Source organism: Pteronotus mesoamericanus, unplaced genomic scaffold (genome assembly GCF_021234165.1).
Source record: "Pteronotus mesoamericanus isolate MK-2021 breed Mesoamerican mustached bat unplaced genomic scaffold, CSHL_Meso_final scaffold_167, whole genome shotgun sequence".
NCBI lineage: Eukaryota > Metazoa > Chordata > Mammalia > Chiroptera > Mormoopidae > Pteronotus > Pteronotus mesoamericanus.
The window spans coordinates 21,162,282-21,178,348 of NW_026555308.1; the positions used below are offsets into that span (position 1 = coordinate 21,162,282).

General features: G+C 42.0%; 1 protein-coding gene across 1 annotated transcript; it reads left to right on the plus strand.

The window, feature by feature from the left end:
* Nucleotides 1-852: 852 nt before the first annotated feature.
* BCL7B (BAF chromatin remodeling complex subunit BCL7B) lies at nt 853-14,808 on the plus strand. Its single transcript, XM_054589733.1, has 6 exons — nt 853-1,089; nt 4,064-4,139; nt 9,816-9,912; nt 12,626-12,796; nt 13,416-13,495; nt 13,764-14,808. The coding sequence occupies exons 1-6, from the start codon at nt 998-1,000 to the stop codon at nt 13,854-13,856; spliced, it is 609 nt and encodes a 202-aa protein (XP_054445708.1). The 5' UTR covers nt 853-997; the 3' UTR covers nt 13,857-14,808.
* Nucleotides 14,809-16,067: the final 1,259 nt, after the last annotated feature.

Below are 16,067 nucleotides of genomic sequence, written 5' to 3' on the forward strand. Positions count from 1 at the left end.
TTATTGAGCATCTACAATGTCTGTGGACACAGTTATGCCTTGGGGCAATTGTATCTACCTTGTCTTCAGAAGTCAACTTCAAGGTCATTTTCACTCTAGAAGCTTCTGGACACCTCTTAGATTAGGGTTGTCATAGTACCTTGTACTTCCCTTAGCCTAGCATTCATAAAACAGCATTTTAATGCCTATTTTCTGCTCTGTATGTTCTACTAAACTGTAAGTTTTGTGAAAGCAAAAACTCAGATTTTGTCCCCAGCACTTAGCACAGAGCCTTGTACAACGAAGGCATCATTTAAATAACTGCTAAATTAAATAGGACAGTGTTGTAGAGTTCTAAGTATGAACAAAGTGGAACCACAGGATGTCAGGTGAATGCTTCTCAGTTCTATTGGATGTTGGAAGAGTACCGAAGTGGTCAGTTCATTTGCTGCGAAACACAGGTGCACAAGGTTGTAAGGCATAGTGAAGGTGTGAAATTCCCTCTGGTTGGTGCACGGCGGTTTATCTGGGGAGCCAGGGCGCCAGACAGGAGGGGCAGCAGAACAGGATGATGCAGAATCGCGGTTTACTTAAGATCAAATCCGTAACACAGGTAATGGTAGCAGCTCTGGCCAGAGAACGAAAGTGCAGACCTCCAAATCCTCTGGGAAAGTACATGCGTTTTACATTGGCAGAGCCTAGTGTCTCGCACCTCGCCCTGCCCACCTGCCCACAACGCAAGCCGCTGCTCTCCGGCCCCAGCCCACTTGGGGGTTAAGGGAACTCCCTCCCAGGACACCCAAGGGACCCAGTCGCCAGAGGCGGGGCGCGCAGGCGCTCTGAGGTCTTGAGCCCCAAGGGGCGGGCGAGTGCGCGCGCTTTCTCGCGCACGCGCGCACGGAGGGGGCGACGGCCGCGGTGACGCTGCTGCTGCGGCGGGAGGGTGGCGGCGCGTGAGGCGCGCGATTCCCCGCGTCTTGGGAGCAGTACCCCAGCTCCCGCCGCTCCCGCCGCCGCCATGTCGGGCAGGTCAGTCCGGGCCGAGACCCGCAGCCGAGCCAAGGACGACATCAAGAAGGTGATGGCGGCCATCGAGAAAGTGCGGAAATGGTGAGGTGCTAGGATTGAGGGTGCTGGCAGGGGTCGCCGGCCCAGACCCAGAGGAGCGTCACACCGATGGGTGGGATGGGAACCTACCGGCTGGTGCTTGGGGGAGGGGGGAGCAGGAGAAGGCGGGAGGAGAATGGAGCTCGCGCCCGACGTGAGGTCGGAGGGCGCACCAGCAGTGACCAATCAGCGGCTCGACCGGCTCTGGCCCCGCCCACCAGTCAGTGGGCGGTGCGTCATCTCGGGAGCACCGGTTTCCGGTAGTGCGGGTCTGGGGGGGTCTTGCTCCTAGCACTGGTGGGGCGCGGTTGCGTCTCTGCTTCCCCATGCCCCTGTTGAATTGACCGATGTAGTAACTAACGATCGGATTTTCGAATCCGCGAGACTGAGCACTCTACGTATTGACTCATTTAAGTTTGGTGAGAGGTACTCAGTACCTACCTGCCACGGGAGCACGCTTGGTATGGGAATCAAAACTCGCTGTCCTCTAATACCTGCACGCACTCTATGAACTGGGTAGGCGTTTTCTCTTACTGCTTTGGGAGCTGTTGGTAGAGGAGTTTGGAAATGGCTCACGTAACGTTCATTGCAGGCACTGGTTTATCGCTGTTTTCTATCAGGAACTCCGATATGTATCACACTGAAGTTTCACAGCCAGCTACTTACTTAACAGTTTCTTGAGTGCTTTCCTCTTGCTGATGACTATAAATATTAAGCCCGGGTAGGTGTTAACTCCTTCCAGGAAGTCTTTCCAAAGCCCTCCCGTCTTTCACCCTCCACCCCCTTTAGCGGCTTTGTTTATCTTGGACTTTATGTACATGTTTGTCTATTTTACCACAAGATCCAAGTTCTTTATTTCATTATATTCAAAGGCTTCGTGTATGGTTGGAACCCGTGATAAACATCAGTTAAATAGTCATGATTTTTCCCCCCCTCCAAATGTAATCCCGGTTTTTTTTGTGGAACCTAGGAACTGGCACACCTTTCTTTCTCTTTTGGCATTCTCTGCCCCCACTAGCAGCTTAGGTCAGATGACCATCCTTTCTTATCCAGAACCCTGTTCCAGCCTCCTTGTGATCTCCCTCCTTCAGCTCTTGGTCATTCCTCACATTGCACTCAGAGTGATACCATTTTTCTCAAATGCAAATCTCATAGCGCACCCTGGCTAAGAATAATTCTTCAGTGACCTCTTCTTGCTCTTAAGACCAAACCTGGTCCATCCTGCCTCACCTGCCTGGCTCAAACTTGCTGTCTTTCTCAAGATGCTGGCCATCTTTCAGTTGCAGCCATGCTACACTGTTACAGCTGCCTGGCAGCCTTCCTCAACCTCACATCCTCCTTGCCCAGTTAACTCCTAGCACAGGTCGAAAGTTGGTTCCACAGGGACACCTTTCAAGATCCCTAGTCTAGATCAGCTCCACTTCATAAAACTTACCATAATTGTAGGCTGGACCATAAGACATTTCCTGTATTTGACTTTTAACCTACAAAAATGGTAATTTGATATAATTAAGCTTAATGATTAAGTGACTAATAGTGAAATGAGTTGTTTGGTGTCTGTTTCCAGCTGAAGTGTAGGCTCTGTGATTGTAGGGACTGTGCCTCTTGTTTCTTGTGTGCCCAGGGCCTACCACAGGGTCTTGAATATTAAATATTTGTTAAATAGCCCTGGCTGGTGTGGCTCAGTGGATTGAGTGCTGGCTTGTGAACCAAAGGGTCGCTAGTTCGATTCCCAGTCTAGGGCACACGCCTGGGTTGCAGGCCATGTACCCCGTAGAGGGCATGCAAGACACAACCACACATTGATGTTTCTGTCCCTCTCTTTCTCCTTCCCTTCCCCTCTGTAAAAATCAATAAAATAAATAAATAAATAATTGTTAAATAATTGAGGAAATGAAGGGTCTTGTCCAGGAATTAACTCCCAATATTCTAAGTCTTTAGTTCATTCTTTCTGTTACATCACAGTCTCTTTTTTTCCATTCCTGTGATGTCATTTGCTGAGTAGCATCATTAGTAGCAACAGTAACAATAGTTACATTTTTTCTTTTTGTATTATCATATTTAGACTTGAAACTTCCAGAAGTTCTATTTCAGGCTTCCTACCTCTATCCATTATTTACTGCCTTATTCAAGAATGTCATTTGCCTTTCTCTAGGTATGTGCCTGAGGGAAAAGTAAAGCTACTTATATTTTTAAGGTTTATCTCAAAATTTTCTTCTTCTAAAATAGAACCATAAATCAGTCCTTCCATGGCTTGGCCTTCATCTCTTCCAGAAGCCAGTGTAAGGCTTGGTTCTGTTAGCTGGAAGCATCCTGGCCTGTGATTATTTTTCAGTGGAGTGGTGTTTAAACCCAGAGTTCCACAGGAGTCATAGGAGTTCTCCCATCCATGGGATATCCTAGTCTTACTCTTAAAAAAAAAAACCAAACTTATTTATTTATTTTAGAGAGAAGGGAAGGGAGGGAGAAAGAGGCGGAGAGAAACACAGCGCTTGCTCTTTCAGCCGTGTCATCCTTGCCACCTTCAGTGATTTACTTTTTCCTCCCAATGAGCTTTCCTGGTAGGGACCATATCTTATACATCCTTTATATCCTGCAGGGCCTTGTATAGTAGGACTTTATAAGTATCTGTGAAATTGAATTAATTTTTGGAAAATAAAGAGATACTAGGTGGATACCTGAATTTGAAAATGTGCCGACACTCTATATTGGTGTAGCCTGTGAGGAGAAAAACAGCTCCGGTACATGTACGTGTGGAAAGGTGACAAGTAGAGAGTTCAGAGTCAAAGGGGTTTGACGGAAGTTTTTCTGAAAGGGATGATTTTGTACTGAAAGTTTAGGTGTAATTGGATGGATAGGGAGTTTAGAAGGCATTTAAGATTGAAGGAATGATCTTCTGGGAAGTAGGGCAGCACAAGTTATGAACAGAAAATCTATTTTATTGTTTTATCAGTCCTAAGAAGTGTCTTTCTTTTAGGGAGAAAAAGTGGGTGACTGTGGGTGACACATCCCTTAGGATATTTAAGTGGGTTCCTGTGACAGACAGCAAGGAGGTAAGTGTGGAAGAAAATCCCAACAAAAAAAGGTACTGTTTTCTTTCTTTGATTGACTTTTAGTGATAAAGGAATTTATTTCCCCAGACTTGAGTGTAAAATACGTTAAGGCACCCTCTGTCATTGGCCCACACAAAGCCTCCCTTGATTCCCTTCCCTTGACGCATTCCTCTTTTCCAGGGCTTGGTGAACTACAGCCCAGGCCTGTTTCCTGTGAGTCAGTGTAGCTTTTTTGGAACTCAGCTATTCCAGTTGGTTTCTTTATTGTGTGGCTGCTTTTGAGTTATAATGGCAGAGTTGAGTAGTTGCCATAAGACCGAATGGCCCGCAAAGTCTAAAATATTTATTATCTGGCCTTTAAGAAAAAATTTGCTGACTCTTGCTTGCTTTTATCAAATTAGCTACTCACTGTAGTGCATTTTTATGTATTTTATATGTGTATATACCATTCTCATTTCTCTTCCATGGGTTTATTTGGACACCTGTGTATTCATGAAAAATACATAGCATTGTTTCATATTGACATTTAAAAATGTTTACATCTAAATGTAGCATTGTGCTATAAACTATTCTGTTTTGTTCAGCCTTGTTTTTGAGAACTCTCCATGTTTCAATAATGGTAAAGAGTTTCTACCTTTGACTCTTGTGTTTTATTCTCTTACATACAGTGATCACATTTATCTACACATTCCCTGGGTTATAAAACACCCACATTATCTCCAACGTGTTTTCCTTAATTGTTTTTGAAAAATCTCAAAATTAAAACAGACATAAAAGTACATAAAACATAAATGTACAGCATAATGAATAAACATAAAGCTGATACCCTAGTTCAAACAACCTAGGTTAAAAAATAGAGCATTGCCAACTCTCCCCGAGGCCTCTTTGTGACTTTTCCCAGCATCTCCTTCCTCCCCTCTAGAGGAAATGTGGCTCTTTTCTTTTTATTACCTCTTTTCTATGTTTTATTACCTCTTTTCTATGTTTTATTACCTGTGACTTTTCCATTTATGCAATGACACTCCAACCAGCTAAGCTACACCAGCCAAGGCTGGATATAAATTCTTTAAATTATATCCTACTCATACCTTTTCCTGTTCCATGGCTTGTCTTGCACTCAGTGCTGAGTGAAAGAACATTATAATTTTAACGTAGACAACATAATTAAAATTTTTCTTTAATGCCTTAAGAAATGTCTTTTCAGCTCTAGAGAGGTAGCTCAGTTGGTTAGAGCATCATCCCTATATACCAATGTTGTGGGTTCAATCCCTGGTCAGGACACCTACAAGAAGCAGCCAGTGAATACATGAATAAGTGGAACAACAAATCAGTGTCTCTCTCTTCCTTCCTTTGTGTCTCTCTCTCTCTTTCTCTTTCTCTCTCAAATCAATGTATTTAAAAAAAGAAAGAAAGGCTTTATTTAAAATAAGAAAAATAAATCTCTCTTCTTAGAGAAACACCAGGACTAGTGTGGTGGTTCTGATCCAGGAGTCCCCAGGGACCCAGATTATTGTAACCTGTCTGCTCCTTCAAAAAATAATTTTAGAGAGTAATGGCTTTCTTCATTTTACTCTTTTTAATTAATTGTGGTAAAATACACATACCATAAAATTTACCATCTTACCATTTTTGGGGTATATATAGTTCAGTAGTGTTAAAGACATTTACCTTGTTGTATAACCAATTTCCAGAACTCATCTTGCAAAACTAAAACTCTGTGCCCATTAAACAATTCCCCATTCCTCTACTTCATTTTTGACCTTGTATTCCAAAGTCAGGCTTTAGCCATTGTTCACTCAGCACATTCAGGTTCCAAGCAGCAGGAAGATGGCGAATGGTATTTTCAGGAATTTAAGGAGTTTCCTAGAAATTGCCTCAGGACAAATACATACATACCTACTTTGTGTGTTTATAATAGCTTGTGGCACATCTCGTGGCCAGGTAGGCTGGAAAATGTGACCACCTAAAGACCCTGTTAATATGGACAAGGATTTCTACCATATACTTACTTTTTTCTCTCTCTTCGCCTCATAATGACTAGATAAATTTTCTTCTGCTGCTTTGAAAGTTCTATTCTTTTTTTACTATTGGCTACCTCCAACTTAAGACTTAATATCTTTCCCTGTAATACTTATGAAAATACGTATTTTCCCTGCTGAACCTGACAATACCCACAATACATTTTCCCCACCTCTGACCTCCACCCCTGTACCACCTCCATCCCATCCCTGTCCTTTTGCCTGGAATTTTAGATTAGATATTCAGTTCAGATATTTCAATTTTTTTACAGATATTTCTTGTTTTACTCATTGCGTAATTAGACAAACATTACTACTTATTTACTAACTCTTGGCCACCTATTTATTATTATTTGCTCCTAGAGTCATTTCTCTTGCTGGAATCCATCCTTGAAGATCTTTTTCAAAAAGGGCTTTTGTAGAATAAACTTTCTGAAAATATCTTTTTATTCCTAAAAATATCTTTGTTTTATTTTTGTGTTTAATTGATCGTTTTACATATTCTGTATTAAAAATTCTAGGTTCAGAATTATTTTTTCAGTATTTTAAAGTCATTACTTAATTCCACCTCTAGTGTTGCTGTTGACAAGTCTGATGTCAGTGTAATATTTTTTCCCTTCTATAAACTGGTAGTTTATTGTATTTTTTCCATTGCCATTTAGTCCCCTTACAATAATTCTCTATTCTTTGTAGGTTATCCTCCTGTATTACTGGAAACTTTTAGAATTTCTTCTCTGTCTTTGATCTCCTAGGACTTCTATAAGAATATCCTATAATGTTTATATCTAGCTTCTTTATTTCTGCGCTTTTCTCTCATTTATTTTACCTCTTTATTCTTCCCTAATTTCCCTATTCTGATTTCTCAACTCAGTTTTTGCTCATTAATCCTTCCTTCAGCTATATCTATTTATGCTACTAAACTCATTTACTTAATTTTTATTTTGAACAATTATTTATACCAATTTCCTCAATTGGTTCTTCTTTAAAACAGCTTTCCAATTTCATCCTTATCTTTGTGAGCAGACTTGCTATGTTTTATTTAAACTTTTCTGTCCCATTACCATTCTAGTATAGCTTGTTGTATTTGTTTTTCCTGGTGCTTGCTTTCCTCCAGTGTCTGGTTAGTTTTTTCTGTGCAGTTATCTGTTACTCCTTTGGGACTGTAAGCTGTCTGAGCTAGTATATTTAACTGAGGGGAGTATCTAAGCTTAAGCTCTGGTTTTCCCTTCTTTAAATGAATTTGAGGGATGGAGTTAGCCTCAAGGTTCATTTGGTCTTTCTCTCTTCCCCCTGCCATCTTCCCCTGCCTCCTGCGGAACTCCCTCGTACCACTCTTCCATGTGTTACCTTTATACAGGAGCAGCCACCCTTCCTGTCAGTGCCAAGCCCACAGAGCCGGAGGGTGAAAGTTAGGACAACTCTGGAGCCACCCTTTATTCTTCCCCCAGCCCTGGCTCCAGTGATACCTTTATTGCTAGAAACAACCTCCTCACCCCACCCTACCACTCTGATATAAGTCCCTGGCTCTTTCCTATTCAAATTCTCTCTGCCCAGGACTCAGCTCCCTTTGTCTCTCCTGAGGACTTCTCACAGTGTTTGTGTTGCTTTCTGAGCTGGACCCTGAGGCCCATCAGTTTATCTTATCCTCCGGTGATCCATGGTAGTGTGCCGTCTTCTAGAGTACTAGCAGAGACCTGTTAGATTAGGAAAAATGGAAAATGATTATCAAATTTGTAAGAAAAAATTGTGAAGGATACAAGGGAGTGGGACAGTCACTGCTGATGGGAGAGTAAATTGGCACAAACTTTACACAGGTCAAGTTGATCATAAAGCTTTCAGTGGTAGATGTGTTAACTAGACAGTGGGAGAGATCACAATGTATATGTATGTCAAATCAACACAGTGTATACTTTAAATATCTTACTGTTTTATTTGTCATGTATAACCGACTTGATAAAACTAAGGGGTTAAAAAGTTTTCATGATATTCATCCCTTAGGTCTAGAAGTTTTATCTCTAGGAATTTATTCTCAGGTGTATTCTCTGGTGTACAAGAGACATTTATAATGTTCAGCATTGTAGTATTGTTCATAGTATTTAAAATTGCAAACAAAATAAAGATCATATCGTAGAATTCTTTAAGTTATTGTGCACCTGTATCTTGTAAAGCTTTGTAACCATTATAAAAAAGATATAAAAGATTACTCAGTGGCATAGGAAAATGTTTTATAATGCAGTGAATGAGGGAAGGGAAGCAAGTTATAATACTATGATCTATTTTCATACAAATATATGTGTAGGTTGTCTCTGATTTTCATTAATTTTTCTGTATTTCCAGAATTTCCTGTAGTGAAATGTTTTTTACATGAACACAGAATCATTAAAATAAAGATAAAAGAGAGATCAGAAAAAAAATAACCAAAAAGCCAAATGTTGGCACAGGTGCTTGTGAAACTAGTACACCAAATACCTATATTGCCACCGTCCTTTTAGAGAGCGGTGGGATACAGTATATTTCAAGGGAAATAATACATTTATACTTTCTGATCTAGAAAGAACATATTTTTGTGAGTTTTATCTGAATAAAATAATCCAGGAGAAAGTGAGAGTTGAGCATTGTGGCTTGTGGCTTTATTCCTAGCAATAATAAACAAACACAATCCTAAATAAGCTAAAGCTAAATGTTCAGTTGTTGAGAAGTTATTAAGTGAATTATGTTATATGAAACATTATGCAGCTATTAAAAATCATGTTTATGTAGCTTATGTAGTAAACTGGTAAAGTATAATTAACATTAAAAATATGTTAGCATAGGAAAAAATGAAGGGAAGACATGCATAAATGTGTACAGTTGATTTATTCCAGAGATAGAATTGAGAGTTATAAACAAAAACTAAATTATTACAGGTATAGTGCATGTAGAATAAAAAGACGTATAAACTGTATGAATTAGTGAATTTGAAATTACCCCTAAACTTTCGGTTGTTGGGACACTCTCATTTGCAAATTTCCTTTCTTATTGGCTTGTTTGTTGCAAGCTTGCCCTTATATTTCTACTGTAGTTCCCTAACATGTGTAACTTACATCCTGCTTTAATGAAATCATGTTATAGACAAAGATTGAAGTAGGGTGTTCATTTTGAATGGACGAACTGGTTTCATTGGTCAGGAATAGAGCTAGCAGGAGCCCCTTTGTCCTGTAACTTCTTGCATTACATGTAAAGTGACTCCTTCCTTTTTCCACTTAGAGGTCCATTCTTCTTTCACTTATTTTTCCTGCTGTGCTACTAAAATAGGAATCTTTTTTTGAATGAGTATTTTGTGTTTCTTGCCTGTCCACATAAGGAAGGGTTGGATAGAGAATTCTGATCAGGGCAGAAAGCACAGGCAAAAAGCACTAGTGGAAGTGTATGTATCTATCTTTCACTTTTGTTTCATTAGATTAGTGCTGAGAGGGTCCATTTTATAGATAGAGACACTGAGGCTTGTGGACATCTTGTCCAGGATTCTGTTATGCCTTAGGCCCTATATTCTCAAAACCACTGTCATTATTCCTGTTTAGTCCTAATCTAGACCTCTGTGGTGTCTCAGAAAGCACCAGTCTGCCTCTCTGAGTCTCCTCGTTGGCTCTGTCATATTCCTCTTTTTTTCCTTTTCTAGAAAGAAAAGTCAAAATCGAACGGTTCAGCAGCCCGGGAACCTAATGGCTTTCCCTCTGATGCCTCAGCCAATTCCTCTCTCCTTCTTGAATTCCAGGGTGAGTTGCATCCATATGTCTTCCTTGCAGGAAAATGAAAACTTAGATGGACTCATTAATAGTAAGAATAGTTCTATGTATCATATCAGTGCCTTCTGTTTTGCTGGTATCTTATTAGGCACTATACATAAATCTTTTCATTTATACCTTAAAATAACCCTGCAAGATAGATGATATTCTCATTTTCCATTTTAAGAAAACAGGCTCAGAGAGGTGAATTTATGTATATAAAGTCACATAACTCGTAAGCAACAAACCTCGTATTAGCTCCTGGTTTTCTGGATCAGTAGCTCTTTTCTTTAGACTGTATACTTTATGATAGTGCCTGAGAGTGGGCCACCCAAAGCCAGGGCATCTGCCTGTCCTTTACTGGCACAAGTTCTGCCTCCTAAGTCAGTCTTCAGTAAATGTCCTGCCTGTGTCAGCACTGCTTTCATAATGCCACCTCTTGCACTTACCTGGCAGTTATTGTTTGTGAAGCCCTTTCACTTTAGTTTCTCATTTTTATCCTTACATCAGCCTGTGCTATAAACCAGGCAGTTATTAGCATCCCTAGTTAAGGAAACCAATGCTCTGAGGAGAAAAGTGTTTGCCTAAGTTCAAAAGTGACAAAGCTTTATTTTTATTTTTTTGTATTTGTATTTTTTCTCTCCCTTTTTTTTTCTTTAAGAGCTCTATTCTTTTTATAACAAAATGCAGCTTTCAGCCCTGACTGGTGTGGCTCCATGGGTTAGGCATTGTCCCTCAAACCAAAAGGTTGCCAGTTCAATTCCAGATCAGGGCATGCGCCTGGGTTTCGGGCCAGTATCGATTGGCATGCAAGGGGCAACCGATCGATATTTCTCTCATACATCAATATCTCTTTCCCTCTCTTTCTCCTTCCTATCCCCTCTCTAAAATAAATAAATAAATGAAATCTTAAAAAAAAAAAAAAGATGGAGCTTTCATTTTAGCATAGAAGATAATGGTCTTCATAGTACTAAAGGCTAGAAAGGGCTTATGATTTTCTCTTAAATTAGTCTGGGAGCATGGAGGTATACCCTGCACACCTTCCCCCCGTCCTCTCCTGACCCCAGGGTCAGTGTGCTGTAGGAGGGGGAATATAAGGGAAGGGCTATCTAGCTATGTGTGGGGTGTTCAGTAATTATAGAGACATACAAGGCTCCATTTTCTCAGTCTGGCCACTATCTCATCCTTTTCATTCATTGGACATTTAATGACCTCCTATTATATGCCAAATACTATGCACAAGAGATTTAAGGAACAGTACGCCACAGAGCCTATCTGGATATAGTATAATGGAAGAAAACTGGTGTGTAAAATAATAAATGCAGGTGTGCACAGGCTACAACAGAATCATAAAACGGAGGGTGATCATTTTTACCCAAGGGAGCCTGGAATACAGAGCTCTATGGAGGACATGATGCTTGAGCTCAATGTTGGCCTGTATAGGGGCTTTTTAGGAAGACTAGAAAGAGCAAGTTGTAACCAGCACCCGTTCGTGAAGCAGCTCTTCACTTAGGATCAGTCTTGGCTGGAGCCAAGGGGTGTGTACAGACTAACAACAGACAGAAAGCCTGGAGATCACAGAGGACTTTGTACGTTATGATAGGGCCTTCTTGTCCCTCCCCAGAGGAGCACTGGGGTTTGAAATTATCCTTTGGGCAGCAGGGAATCATTGAAGGGTTTGGAAAGATCATGCTGGCAGAGGTGTGAAGTACAGTGGTAGAACATGGTATTGACGGAATGGCAGTGACGTGGCTGTTGCTGGAGGCCAGGCCAGAGATAATGAGGCCTGAACCAAGGCAGCAGAAGAGGAAAGAGGGAACACAACTGATAGAGCAGTAGGATGAATCATAATTGATGAGTGGCTGCTGGAGGTTAGGGAGAAAGAGGAGTTGTTGACTCCTCTGTTTCTAACTTACATGATGACTTTAGTCTTCAGACAGCTTCCCAGGTGGGACTCCCTTGGCTCTTGAAGCATCAGATGGTGCCTGGGCCACTGAAGGGCCTGAGCTGAACATTTCCAGACACCACCCCCTCCTCCTCCAGATAGCCTAGACTAGCAGGGGCGTCCAGCCTTTCGGCATCTCTGTGCCGTGCTGCGCTGGAAGAAGAGTTGTCTTGGGCCACACATTAACTACACTGTGACACATAATCATAAAAATAATCTCAATGTTTTAAATAAATTAGCGATTTTGTGTTGGATCATATTCATAGCCATCCTGGGCTGCCTGCAGCCCACAGGTTGGACACCCCAAGCAGAGAGCCAGACAGATTTTATCATTTTCTACACACTTTGTGTTGCGAGAAAGGTTGAGAGGCCCAGCTATTTCCCTCTCTCCCACTGGACAATAAGAAAATACCAGGTCTTGAGCTAAAAACGGTAGGTAATACAGTAACTGTATCCTGACCTTCCTGAATCATAATTTTAGGATAACTTTAAAGATTCTAACTGTACCTGGTGCTTAGAATATGTTGTGAAATACGGAATGCTTCAATTAATCAACTTAGACTGTTGATAATTTGCAGTACACAGAAGCCCCATGTACATCTGCCTTCAGTTCAGAGTGCATCTGCAGCAGTGATCATTGTACCTGGCATGTCTATGGCTGCCTAAGGAGATACCACCAGGCTCTTGGCTCAGGACCAAGTTACTCTTGAGGGAAAATTACCACTCTGAGCTGTTGCCTTTGTCATGTTTGGTTTTCAGATGAAAACAGCAACCAGAGTTCTGTGTCTGATGTCTATCAGCTCAAGGTGGACAGCAGCACTAACTCAAGCCCCAGCCCCCAGCAGAGCGAGTCCCTGAGCCCAGCACACACCTCTGACTTCCGCACAGATGATTCTCAGCCTCCTACTCTGGGCCAGGAGATCCTCGAGGGTGAGTCTCAGTTGACCCAGGACGAGCATCTTGGAGCTGCCTTGCCTCTTGCTCTTGCTGTTTCTCCTCTTTAGAGTAAGTGGTTAGAAAAAAATGCCACAGAGTCTGGCAGCCTCAAGCTTTTTGTTAACAGTTCGGGCTATTTCGGAGAATGGTTGTATTTTCCCCTCTCACAGAATGAAGGGAGAGAACAAGTAACACAAGTGAATGCCAAGCTCTGTGTGAGACACTTTCAATATTTAATGCCTAGTATAATTCTCTCCCAAACCCTATGAAATTTAAGCTATTATCTCTGTTTTACAGATGAGGAAGTAGAGTCTTAAAAAGTTCAAATTGCTTATCCAAGATCACATAGCCAGTGACTGGTGGAACTGGGTGTCTCCAATTTCATTCCTTCTAGCTTCTGAGTTTATGCTCTTTGCATTATCTCCTGTGAGTTTCTTCTTATAGGACATATTTCTTTCTAAAATACACGTCTGTTGATTCTTCAGCCAGTGTTGCCTCTTAACCAATGCACATCTACATAGCTCTTAGGAAAGTTCCCCCAGCTTCAGATGGATTCTATAGGAGTCTCGCCTCAGGAGGCCCTGCAGTTATGCTGACCTTGCTGCTTTTACAGAGCCCTCCCTACCTGCCTCAGAAGTGGCTGATGAACCTCCCACTCTCACGAAGGAAGAACCAGTTCCACTGGAGACACAGGTAAGGGGGCACTTTGGCTTTCCCAGTTTCTGAGAAAAAAAGGAAGCACTTTTTTGCTGTGAATTTCTCCTATTTTGTTGAATGTGCTATAGTACAGTAGGGTAGGGAGGCAGCGAGGGAAACTGGTGTCTCCAGGTTATAAGGTAGGGGAAAATGTTTGGTCATCTACGAGAAGGTTGGCTTTGGGCTTCTGGGTCATAATTAGGGTGGATGGGGAGGTTCTGGTTCAGAGGGATGGCCCTATAATTCCATGCTCTGCTGCTCCTAGATTGCTGAGGAAGAGGACGACTCGGGTGCCCCACCGCTAAAACGCTTCTGTGTGGACCAACCTGCAGTGCCGCAGACAGCGTCAGAAAGCTAGCACCATCATGGCGCCCTTCACCTCCTGGCCCCTGCCTCTATTTATTGCATTCTGGTTCTGGCCATGCTGTGTTGCTGGGATAAAGGCAAGCACTGGGGTCCAGAGCCTGCCCATAGGAGCCTTCTATGCTGGAAGGCTGACATAGGACTTGGGGTTTTAGCATCATCTTCCCATCCCTGGCACCTGTGTCTGCTTGCTCCTGAGGAGTGCTCATGTCCTTTCTGTACCCCAAGTAGGCTGGAGCGTCAGCCATCCCAAGGTTCATCTGTCACCTCCAGATAGCAATCTCTGCCCCAGAACCTCTGGACTGAGCTGCTGGCACTTCTACAAGAGGAAAGAAATGTGGAAGGCACCCTTTAGAGAAGAGAGTGCCAAGAGTTACTTGAATTTGAATAGTGACTGTAGATTCCTGGACTTCCCCATAGGGCTAGGCGCCCTGTAGGCGGCTATTGGAGAATGCCTGGGTAGAGACTTTGAAGGGAAGGGGCTTTTCTCCATAAAAGGGCAGAAAAGTCCATATAGATTTCTTGCTGCCCTGGCACTTGTGCCCATTCCTGAGGTTATTCAGCCTCTCATGGGCTCTCTAGCTGCTGACAGTTCTTTGTCCCCAACCATAACCATCCCCTTCCCCTTCCCCAAACGCACATACACATGCAGCTTTCTGTTTTCACCTGTACACTTCATTCCAGCATTCTCTGCCTCCTGCCACGGTCCCCAGCACTCATGCCGCAAACTGCCCCAGCAAGAATATAAAGTCTGACAACAATACTCATCCCCCACAGGACCCCTGCAGCTCAGATTCTCTAGAAAGATTCCTTTTCTTTGAAATCTGCATGTTTAATTGAACTTTGTGATTTTATTTTTTGTTTCATAAGAGTTTAAGAAATGGAAATGGGCAACAGTGAGTGAAGACATATTTTAGCACTGAATAGATTATTTTTAAAATTAAACTATTTGAAATATGTCTTTTTGATATCTGAGTGCTTCATTCTTGGAGGTTGTGGCGGTAGGGGCTGGGGGTGGTGGTGGCTGAGTGCTTGTGAAGTCACTGTGGGCTGGACTCTGCCCGTTGTCGTACTCCTACAGAGTGACTTTGATGAAAATGATTTGGAGATGCCTTTTGAAGTTGTCATGTAGTTCGAATTATACAGCTGGTCCTGTGTACACAGAATGCAACCAATTGGTATGTGTCCCACAGCTCTAGGTCCTTGGGAGGCATTCATGAGTTCTGTGTTTTGTTTTCAGCAAAATACACATAACATAAAATTTATTGTCTTGACCATTTCAAAGTGTACAGTTCAGTGGTATTAAGTAAATACACAATATTGTGCAATCATCACTGCTCTCTACCTCCAAACCTTTCATCACCTCAAACAGAAACCCCATACCTATTAAGCAGTTGTTCCCCATTTGTCCCTTCCCCAAGGCCCTGCCAATCACAAGTCTGTTCTCTGTCCTTTAGTCCCTTTCTGCTCCTGGTCCTAAGGAAAAAAACAGAGTCATGGTTGAAAAGAATTCTATATTCAATATGTTCAAGAATTTCATTTCAGTATTTTCTAAAGTGACTCCTCATGTCAGGGGCTTCGGGGTTCTGGGATGAGACTAGAACCCAAGGTCTGCTGCCCTGTTTTGTCATACCTAGTTTGCTATTAAAAAAAAATTAACAAAGTACTATCAACTTCTCAAATTAAGGTCACAGATACTGGAATTGTTTGTGGTACATAAATTAAATATGCTTTAATGTGTTTAAACAAAGGAAATTGCCCTGGCCAAGGTAGTTCACTTGGTTAGAGCATCATCCTGATACACCAAGATTGCAGGTTCAATCCCTAGTCAAAGGCGGATACAAGAATCAACCAATGAATGCATAAGTAAGTTGAACAACAAATTGATGTTTCTCTCTCTAAAATCAATAAATTTTTTAAAAACAGGAGGCTATTGAAAGTATAATAACTAAGATCATAAAAAATGACCAAGCTGATTTGGAAAAGAACCAAAACAGAGTTTTTGTAAATGAGAAACAATTGAAATCAAGGGTCACAAAATGTAAGCAGGAGAGAAAACTAACAAGGAGAGATAGCAGTTGACGTTCATGGTTACATAGTGACCAGGGCCTAGGACTGGGGACAGGAGGCTAGGAATCCCATCCCTCAGGAGGCTGATAGACTGGCTCAGGGGCGGGACCTCTCCACGGAACTCATGGAGCAGGGG

Coding starts and splice junctions, on each gene's coding strand:
- BCL7B (XM_054589733.1), top strand. CDS start 998: ATGTCGGGCAGGTCAGTCCGGGCCGAGACCCGCAGCCGAGCCAAGGAC. Junction 1,090..4,063: donor ATCGAGAAAGTGCGGAAATG/GTGAGGTGCTAG, acceptor TCTTTCTTTTAG/GGAGAAAAAGTGGGTGACTG. Junction 12,797..13,415: donor GGGCCAGGAGATCCTCGAGG/GTGAGTCTCAGT, acceptor CTGCTTTTACAG/AGCCCTCCCTACCTGCCTCA.